Source organism: Chelmon rostratus, chromosome 17 (assembly GCF_017976325.1).
Source record: "Chelmon rostratus isolate fCheRos1 chromosome 17, fCheRos1.pri, whole genome shotgun sequence".
In the NCBI taxonomy this organism is placed as follows: domain Eukaryota; kingdom Metazoa; phylum Chordata; class Actinopteri; order Chaetodontiformes; family Chaetodontidae; genus Chelmon; species Chelmon rostratus.
In genome coordinates this window covers 3831318-3841978 of record NC_055674.1, presented here as the reverse complement: position 1 = coordinate 3841978, position 10661 = coordinate 3831318, and the positions used below count along the sequence as shown (strand labels likewise).

The 10661-nt window shown below is 40.3% G+C and overlaps 1 protein-coding gene across 1 annotated transcript; it reads left to right on the top strand.

Moving 5' to 3' along the window:
* The first annotated feature begins 423 nt into the window (after positions 1-423).
* Positions 424-10529, top strand: prr14 (proline rich 14). Its single transcript, XM_041957185.1, has 11 exons — positions 424-492; positions 1847-1875; positions 1981-2160; positions 2979-3141; positions 3235-3300; positions 3962-4002; positions 4404-7349; positions 7456-7597; positions 8313-8422; positions 8880-8948; positions 10162-10529. Exons 3-11 carry the CDS (start codon positions 2018-2020, stop codon positions 10451-10453), a joined length of 3972 nt encoding a protein of 1323 aa, XP_041813119.1. The 5' UTR covers positions 424-492; positions 1847-1875; positions 1981-2017; the 3' UTR covers positions 10454-10529.
* Positions 10530-10661: the final 132 nt, after the last annotated feature.

The window sequence follows — 10661 nt, the reverse complement described above, 5'->3', positions numbered from 1 at the left end:
TCTCCCTCTCTCTGTGTCTGTATATATAGGTATATATAGATACTAGAAATTCCAATATTTTTCAATTTCAACTAAAACAATATATAAGTAGTTTATATAATTGGTTGAAATACAATTGTCGATTAAAGTATCCAAGTGACAAAGCGCTATGCTTTAACTGGTGAATTTCAACGCCTCTGCTTAAAATGTGTGTATTTCAAGATACGAGGTCATTCGAGGACATAAAAAAGAATCATTTTTATGAGCCATTTGTCTTCGCAAAACAATTGGTTGCCCCCATCTACGACACCTCAGAATCTTCACTAATTGGTCAGATTTCAACGGGGCTGTCCGGGCGGAAAATTAACTCGTACTGTGATTGGATGATCCGTCTGTCTGGTTGTTGGATTTGTAAAAACGGATACGTCTACCAGTCACTGTAGGGCGCCGTCCGGCGTGTGTTGTTTACGGTGAGGTTGGAATACTAGACCGCGGTCCTGCTAAACCCTTCTTGTAAGTTTGTTTAATGTTATTTTATCGTAACAACTGAATGCAACTATAGTACGAAATGATGGTATGCCCAGTTATTCATTAGAAAGCATGTAGGCGTTAGGAGATAAGACAGCTCCCGGCTACGGCTATTCCCTGGTACAGAAATTGTATGTTACGTTACACACAGTATGGATATCGGCGCTAGCCAACCCTTGCAGTGCTGATGGAGTTACTATGAAGATCTGCGAAATGTGGCTAAAATGTTAAACTCGCGCTATTTTTTATGATAATAGTTGTCCGAGATACGATAACGTCTGCAAATGTAAACATACGGTAGCTTATATATAAAAGTTTGAATATGAAACTGTCCATTCCAGCAAGTAGACCTCGCTCAGTTTTGATCGAACCGCCGCTTACATTTGGTTGAAAACATGAACTGAAATGCGTTATTAGCTATAAAACCCGCTTTATTGCTACTTCCCGATATGCGCTCGCCGACTTTATTTTCTTAGTTTACTCGGTAATTCGACGGAGCCAATCTTTCACCAACGGACTGTAGTGTAAGTGAACTAACACTGATGTGCCAACGACAATGACTGGCAAAGACCGAGAGCTCAAATTCAAAACATGACTGTCCTCAACCTAATCATTGTTGTGATATTGACCATTAAGTTGGTGGTTTCAATTTACATCTCCTTTTACACCGTTTATCTTAAACCTACATTTACACGCTATCCAGTAGCCTCCACCATATTTAAATTTAATTGGTTCCGTTTCATACCGCTAGAGAAAATTACATAATGGGTGAGAAACAACTGTAAAACATTTTACAAGGCATGGAAACCGCTGATTGACTCTATGAAAGACTTTCCTTTCAGCCAGATTGACTGTGTCTGTGGTCTTAATCTGAATTAATATAAGATGTCAAATTCTCCATGAATGGTCTCACAAATACCTCACAACTGCTGGACTAGTATTGTCCACTAGCTAATTAATTTGATTTTTAAGTAGACATATATCTCTCTTTTTTCCCTACCTTTGTTACATTGAGTGACAAAATCACTGTATTTCTCTGTGTTGTTTTTAGAGATGAAGTTATTCAAGTCAATTTTTAGCAATTAGTTGACTATTAGTGGGACAAAACAAGATTTGAAGAGGTCACTTTGGGCTTTAGAAAAGTGTGATGCTCAAATGTCACTTAATTGCTTGGTATATTGTGACGTTTAATATACCAAGCAATTAATGGAGACAATTATCAGGATTTTAATCGGCCATCAAAATAATCATTTGTTGTTGTTTTTTTACATGTGAATGTTCAATTTAAAGAAAATGAAAACAAAATAAAAACAAATCATCTTCTTGTTTTTCATTTCAGAATAAACCCCCATCCCAGAGATCAGAAAAGTAAGTGAAGCCTCATTTTTAAGACGTATTGTGAAGTGCTTTCATATTGATTTGATATGCCGCATGTTTGGCTTTTTTTTTTCTTCCCATTGTTGTTATTTACAGAGAAGGACAGACAAGGAGAGAAAGAGAGAGCAAGGGGATGTTGACTTATCCCTCTGACCCACTCCCTCAGATAGTTTGTCCAATGGATGAAGATGCTATTCCCCCAAACCATTTCTGTAGTGCACCTCCCCACAGTGAACCTCCACCACCTCTCCTACCCCTTTCCTCCATCACTCCCAGGTATAGTTGTCCTGGCACCTTTTGGTTTCTTTTGCAGTAGGTATATTTTCCCCTCCTTGGTTTTGACACTCTGTTCTTTATAGACTGAATGATTTAGGACTTGCAGACACTAAGTGTACAAACTCTTGCCTCGTTGCTGGTATTCAGAAAATGTATTTTCTCCATGGGAGTTTATCTGGTATAGTGCTATGTATGTTGCAGATTTAGACATCTCCATCACACTGTGGTCTCTGTACCTGTTCTGATACATTACAAAAGACCATCTTTTCCTCAAGTGTCTTCTGTCACCAGCAGGGATGAGCAGCACAAATGCAGAAAGCCTATAACATTTCTTCTGAAATGACATGGTCAAACAGCAGTTGGCAGGTCACTTCAGCTGTCACTTATTAATGTTAATTCCTTTTGTAACTTGATGGCAGACCAAAATAACACTTGGTTGCTGGTGGGTTTGTGTGCTCTTTGCAGCCGGTATCTGTAGTGTCTTCTCTCTAGCTGATTGCTACACATCAATTTCAAAAGTGACATTCTTCAAGTTACACTTTAATCCATATCATGTCAGTAATTAATTCTTAATAACTTTGCAGTTTTTAATGAGATAAGTATGAGTAGTGATCAGACTCTATAGTGGCAGATACTCATTACTAAAAACTCAGATTGGAATCAGGGCCAGAAAACTTTTGAATGGGACCTCCCTAATAGATAGATACTGATGTTTCGTGCAACTCTGAGACTTACAGTACTGTTTTTTCTCATTGTATTTGAAACAAAAATGCTGTATAATGGCTAAATTTACTGTTGTTTTTTTTTTTTTTTTGCAGCTGTGCGAATGATGGAACATCTGGACACAGAAGGAGTGGTCGAATTCAAGAGATCAGAGCACAAACTCCTAAAAAGCAGAGCAGCACAGACAGCAGAGAAGCTCAGAAACCATCCAGACAGAATCCGTCCCGCTCAAAGCGACAAAGGGAGAGTAGGAGCATGGTAGGAGTTTAACTTTTTAAAATCTTGTGCAGATACTCTTCAGCACAATGTATCACTATTCATGCAGCGCCCATTCATCTCTCTGATTTGAAGGTGCAAGTGTCAAAGTCCAAGCAGCCAAGAGTTGAAAGCACACATGGACATGAGACACAAAACAAGGTCAGTTTTATATTTTCTTGCTATAGATGTGCTCTCTTTGTGTCTCTGTTGGTCTCCCAATCTCTATCTTATGGCCTGTCTACATGATGGTATTTTTCATGTCATAATGCCTTCAGTGTGTAATCTGTTTGTGCAGCTGTACTGTAGGGCTGTGTATGCTAACACTGGAGACCTGTACAGTAAACGGGGTGTGAGGGTTAATTGAGCGCTTTAATCCTCCTTCACGGTCTGCTGCATCTGACACAGACAAGCAATCGAGTGTCTTAATGTGACCCACTAATGCGCAGACCACAGACATAACAGAATGCAGAGCTTCTTCATTGTCTTCTCTTTCCCTTGTTGTGCAAAATTGTAGAGATGAACAAGTAGTACCAAAGTGAGCATGCTCAGTCTTTGACCAAATTTTAGAAAATCTGCTTTTCTCAAAACCTTGATTTAGTGCAATGAAATTCATTTTTTTGCAAGATAGGAGTGTATTTTACGTTTTTATTTTTTCATGAATGCTCAGTGCTTTGTTTAATTTTGACCAAAAGTGAAGGAGACATTTTAGTGTTTTCTTGGTTGTTCAGTTAGTTGGATCCGAAGCTCAGATGGTATCAATGCTCAGACAAACACTGCTTAATCCTCTTAAAACAACTGTGTTTATGTATTTATTTTGCAGGATGGATTTGATTTTAGTTTTGCAGCAGAGCACCAAAATAAGTAAGTGTTATAGTCATTTTTTCTCAGCTTGTGTATACATAGTTATTATTTAGCTCATATGGAAGTGTAGACATTTGTACTTATCTGGAAAAACTGCTCCCACAAACATTTTTTTAGGCACATTTTAACTGTATTATTCTAGAAGGTTTCAAAAACTGTTAGGAGTAACATTGAAAAATTACTCTGTGAGCAACCGTGGTCAGTCTGTGATGCAGGCACGGCTCAAGTAGTTTTCCATATGACCTATAGTATCAAGCCAGTGGAAAAGAGGCATGGATGGTTGCAGTTAATATGTTTTTTATGAACAGGGTGAGCGGTAGGATGCCACGTACAAAATCTTGTATTGACTCGATATATTGATATGTTGAAAGGCTAATTTCCCTTTTCTGTTTTAATTATAGGCAGAAGGACCAGAAAAGCCCACAGAAAAAAACAAGTGTCTCTGCTGCAGAAAATGTAGTTGATCAGTTTTCTGACAATACCACACAGAATCTTGACACCACTAAACCTGACATGGATACATACGGGGGATTGGCTGTTGGACACACTATTGAAAATGAATCTTCCCCAAAGGGATGGGTGATCGGCCCCCTGTTCCAGTCCTTCAAGTCGAAGATGGCCAGTTTCACAGAGATAGTCATGTGTCCTGTTAAACTCTTCAGAGCTAATAGTCCTTCACCGTCCATGCACCATCCAGACAAACTCAGTGAATTTGAGCTCCAGGCCGATGGAATATCTGATGGTGTGCACTCAGAGCCAAACGATATGTTTCATCCTGAAGCACAAAGTGAGAGTGAGAATCAGGACTTCAGGACGCTCGGTGAAGTAGACGGTGCACAAAACGCAAAAACTGTTGCTGTTAAATATTGTAAAAAATTATCATTTGATGTGGAGTTGCCAACACGCGGCTCTCAGCAGGCAGATGAATGTGCAATAACTCAGAAGGAAAAAAACCTACCTGATTCTGTGCCTTTACAACACAGTCCCTCACCCTGCTTTGTTTCTGAGGAAGTTTCAGAATCTGTTGTTAGGTCCTCTATACTGTTACAGCCCTCTGTCAATGTAAGTGCCTCACATGAATCCCAGTTAAAGATATCCAGTGCTAAGGAGGAGCAGAATGGCAAACTGGCTGCTCGACTGAGACCACTGCCCAGGAAATGTACAGGAAATAGAAGGAAGGTTACCTCTAAGACTTTAACAGCTGAAGTCAAAAAGCAGGAGTCTGACCCAGAGGTTATTGATGGGCAGCTTTCTTGCTTGAATTCAGTCACATCAAACAAAGCTGACTCAAGTGATATTGACAAAGCGCTGTCGTTATCTTCCTCAGTCTATCATGCTCAGCCTAACACTGACTGTTCTCAACCTGATGATGAGGATGATGGCAGGAAAACGGAGAGTTGCCACTTGGTGCGCCAAAGCCTCCGGAATAACGTGAATGCTACTGGACGGCCACTGAAACCTACAATTGGCACTCAGCAGCTGGAGTGTCAACTAAACCCTGAAACTTACTCAGCTGCTGATCTTGGGAGAGCAAAGAGGGAGCTGAAACTGGATTGTCATTCCCAAGACTTTGTGAAGAGGAAAAGATTGACGGCGGATATACGTAAAAAGGATACAAAAAAACAAGAGCTGGTAAATGTGGCTTCAGAGAGTGACGCATTGAGAGGGCTAAGACCACCAAGAAAGGAAGTTGTGCTGACTAATTCCCTTGCAGAGGGAAAAGAAATGCTAAAGCCTGCTAGAAAAAGACAGGCTGTTTCAACAAAAGCCAACAAGAAAGGAAAAGGAGGGCAAGAAATGCTCTCCATGATTAATGAAACAGTGTTAAACACACAGACGGAAACCTCGAGTGATGCGATGTTGGTTTGCTCGCTGGGTGAAAACAGTGGTGTATCAGAGGAGAATGAAAAGGGCAGCAGCAAGGTGAAGGCCAGTGGTTCATGCAAAAGACCGAGGACAAGAACGGGTCCAGGTAAACCTGATGTAGACACTGATGACTGCATGGATCAGGAAACAACTGTAACAGTCACCTCTACAAAACAAGCCGAACAGGAACCGTTATCAGAAGTCCTCGTCCGTCCAAATATAAAGCAGCTCCAGAGCACTAGAAGGTGCAGGAATATAAACAAGAAACCACTAAAACGGAAATTACCAAACCAAGTGAGTTCAGCTACAGACTCAGACAGCACTGTGGTTTCTACCTCATCAGCATTACCAGTGGAGTCATTGGAAGTCACACCCACCGATTTTAATACCTCTCAGCATGCTCAAAACCAAGAGAGCAGGGAAACGGGGCTGACGCAGCAGTCCAAGAGACCCAGAAAGGGTTTTCAAGGTGCTGTTAAATTGTCTTCATCAGGAGGGAGTCAGGAGACAAAGCAATGTATCCCTAACCTTCATTTGATAACCAAAGAAAACGAGTCTCAAGAAGGCAAAGGGAAAATCCCAATAGACCCTGTATATTTTGAAATGACACCTGTTGAAAGTACTGACCAACCTGGTCCTTCTCCCTCCCAACCTCAGTCAGACTGTTATGTACAATTCAATAATGACATGAAGCACTTTGTGGAAGGTAAGGAAAAGAGTACTTCTTCTGTGAGAGATGAGGAAGATGAAGCCAGTAACCACAGCAGCATTGATACCTCTCGGCGAAGTTCAAGGGCGAGATGGGTTAACAATAAGCCAAGGAGAAAAGGCAGGGTTTTGAATAGTAGGACACGTAAACATGAAGAGACAAACTCCATCACTATGGATGATGCAGACCTGGTGACAGCAGATAGATCCTCATCAGAAAATGGCTTATCAAGGTGCTTGTTACGCAGCTATTCTTGCCCAGAGATCCCCTCCCTCCGTCCCCTTGACATGCCCTGGACTTCTTCTCTGCATTCACTGCATCAGAGCAGGACTCACACACCACACCAGCATCAGTCTTCCCACACTTCTTTTGTCCATCATGCCCACAAATCCCTACGGCGGGCTCGTCGACACACAGTCTGCAGCGTGGAAGTGGAGAGGGAGATCGCCCCTCTGTGCCTTCGTAAGGAGGTGTATCCATCCAGAAGATCTCTTCCATATGACAGCGTGACCCAAAACCTGTCTCCCAGTGTTGCACTTTCTCCCAGCACTTCCCTCTCAGCTCTTGCCTCCGGTTTCCTTTCAAGTCCTCTGGCTTTCCTTTCTAAGAAAGTTGACAGCAGAGGAGCTGCTGCCAGCCCCAGCACTTCCAGTCACGTTTCCTCTCCCACCTCCTCCTCTTCTATATATATGTCGAGCCCCTCCACGTGGCGCCTTTCAGGATTCCTCCAAAGAACTGACTCCTCTAGTGCTATCTTGGACTGTAGTAGCAGGTAACATGCTTTTTTTTTAAGTGTGTAGTAAGATATTTAATGATGATGCCTGTGATGCTCAAATGTTTTAATGCTATGCTAATATTAGCTCTTGGCTTTCCTGCAGTGGGATCCCCTTGGAGTGTGCGATTGAGAGACGACAACAGAGTGAAGAGGAGGATGATGGCGAGGACACAAGCTCATCCAATCAGGACTTTGAAGATGTGGCGCTGAGAGAAGAAAAGGCTTTGTCTGATTCAGAAATCAAGGTAGACATTATTTTTACTGCAATGACATTATGTGTGACAGGTGTAATAACGTGCCATGCATCATTTTATATTGAATTCTTCGTGATTTTTGGACTGATCTGTGCCGTATAATAAGCAGTTTAAAGTCCTGACTCTGGCATTTGTCATTAGTTTATGTTATGACATGTACATTTAAAATTTCTTTGTCTGGACTCAGTAGCTGGTAAGATACTCATGTGTAACACAAACATAGTCTAATACAGCAGCCATGCAATAAATCATTCCTTCATGAAGCTTGAATATTCAGTTTTTGTCGAAACTGTTTGAAAGGTGTTGATTTAACTTATTAGTGGCTGTAGTTTGTGTCTTTTAAATTTTATTTTGTTCTCCTGAGTAGTGTTTTAAATTTTTCTTCCACGCCATTTATATCAGTTAGGGCAGACAAATTATTAGTAATTAAATTGCAGTTATTGATTGTAGATTAATAAAAGGAATAATATTGCAGTAACATTTGAAATGCCACTAAATATTAAATTATGGCTTTCAAATCAAAGTTGCTGTGCTTCAAGAGGTTTTCCCTGGTCTTACGCTCTTTTCACACAATGTATTTTAACCTCTTTAAAAGTCCTATTTTTATCCTCAGACTAATGCAGTTTTTTTAAGTACTATGTAACTATACTTTTGTCTGTTATACTTTGCACTGCCTTCAGAATGATTTAATCTTCTTTTTCATCAGGTGGTGCAAAAGCATGAGGAACGAGGGAAGGTGTCGTCTATTAGAATTCGTAAGACTCTACCCAAACCTCAGAACAACCTGACACCCATGGGCCTGCCCAAACCCATCAGGTAACTACCCTATATACATATATACCTGGGCAGGGAAGTTCACTCTGGTACTTTTAACGGCACCTCATGGCTCTTTCTAAGTGTGAGGCGTTGGTTGGTCATGTGTCAGTGTTGTGTTCTTGCTAGTGTTACCTCTCTGGCTGATTTATCATTAAATGCTGGATCAATGCAAAGCTCTATAAGGTCTTTATAGCTGCAGCCTTTAAATTAAAGAAATTCTGTGCCAACTCTAAATATACAAGTTCATGATTGATAATTTGAAGCAAAGTCAAATCTGTGCAACACTCTCACTCTCTCAGTGTTTGAAAGTAGGACAAATTCTATTGGGTCACACTGTGTCGACCATTGAATTTATGTCCGTGTCAATACATGTCTGTTGTTTATTGAACGCAGATCAATATTCAAACTGATGGCAACAGCGTTTTATTTATTTTTTTCTCTTTATGTTACACCACAGGCTGAAAAAGAAGGAGTTCAGTTTAGAAGAAATTTACACCAACAAGAATTTCAGCAAACCCCCTGAAAGGTAAGGTTAATATTGTAACGCTGACTATAAATGCATATAAACACAGACACACTAACACTTGCTACTCATAAAGATTAACAAGTCACGAGTCTTTAACAAATATACCGTAAATTCAGTAGGACAAATTGAACTGCAGCTTCATCGCGTCTTTGTAATTGACTTTGGAACCGTAAAACCAACTTTATTGTAATCTTTATAGTATACTGTCTGTAGTAGCCGTTTGTCCAAGCAACAAAAAATTTCAAACCAAACTTCAAATCATAAAAAATCAAAGGGCCACTGCTGCACCATGGGTTTGTGGTGTACGCGGATGGGAAAAACGTAATGTCCAAACAAATGTTCAATTTCAACAAAAAACGTGGTTTATTTAACCAAACAGCGAGCAAGCAAAGAACAAAGACATTCCACAGTGCTTCTCCCGCTCCGGTAAAAAACCATTTGCCCACCCAGGTGCATGCTGGTCCCTTACCGTAGCCCTACTTATATCATTGGGTGCACCCCTAACGTGCCCAAATGAAACAAAACCACAAATGACAAACAAGAAAACACCTATACTAGACAAATAAACAGAATACTAACAAAAATCTAATCATAATGAAATCAAATAAATTGATTAAGAATAATCAAATCTAAATACTAACAAAACTAAATCCTAAACTAAACAACACTAAATACCAATAAATAAATAAATAGCTCCAACACTGTCTTTGCAGTCAGAATGCAGGAAGACAACATTTTATACTAAAATCAAATAATAAAATAATTGCGCAGTCAGTCAGCAGTCAATAAGTCGTCATTTTTGTTTTCAGAGATGTTTCTGGAGCCGTTTAACTACATTCCCAATTAATGTTTTTATAGCATTGAGCAGCTCCTCGAGTTTTAAGGTACTTGATTTTGTAACTTTTCCAGTGTTACCACACCACATACTCAAAATCTTAGAATTAATATACAGTATGGATTTGGGAGACAGCTACAGTGTCACATCCTTAGATTGTGCTAGTAAAACAGAAAAAAGTGTGACCAGAGGGTGGCACCAGAGGAAAGATCATGTTGTTACTTAAATCAGCTGCATCAGCTGATGTTGAGGGTCCTGTGGTCCATATTGGGAATGTAAAGGTGACATCTGTGCATCATCATCAACATAGATAACATGTTATACTCCCTTAACTTCCTGAACTTGTCCATTGATTGGAATTTCGTACTTGCATTTCAGCCGGCTAGAGACCATATTCGAGGTTCCTCTCAATCGCCGGAATGGTTCTGAGTCCTGGTTTAGCCAGAGGCGTCTCAAACGTTTTTTGGAGTTCCTGGATGTTGGCGAGGCCAGAAAACCAAAGAAGCCACTGGTTGGTGTCGGAAAGACAGGTCTTTCATCTTCCAGGACAAGACGAGGGGGGTTCCCGAAAGTCGAGGCGTCCCTCAGCGTGCAGGATGTGGACTCGCTTCTCTGCGCCAAGCTCGAGCAGCTGAATTTGTGGTTGATGCATGATCAGAAAGACAGCTGACAGGTGCCTCTTAAATGTTGATTGTTTGGCAGTCATTTAAAAAAAAAAAACAATGCATGATATAATGCTGTTAATGGCTATTTCTAATGTGTTTTCAACATGAAGATTCACACGAGTCTTCCAGCTCTTTTTTGTCAGTACAATCAGTGTATAATTGTTGTGGTGACAAGTCGTTATTGAAGAATTACATTTTCATTCTGTAGCATTT

Coding starts and splice junctions, on each gene's coding strand:
- prr14 (XM_041957185.1), top strand. CDS start 2,018: ATGTTGACTTATCCCTCTGACCCACTCCCTCAGATAGTTTGTCCAATG. Junction 3,142..3,234: donor AAAGGGAGAGTAGGAGCATG/GTAGGAGTTTAA, acceptor TCTGATTTGAAG/GTGCAAGTGTCAAAGTCCAA. Junction 4,003..4,403: donor GCAGCAGAGCACCAAAATAA/GTAAGTGTTATA, acceptor TTTTAATTATAG/GCAGAAGGACCAGAAAAGCC.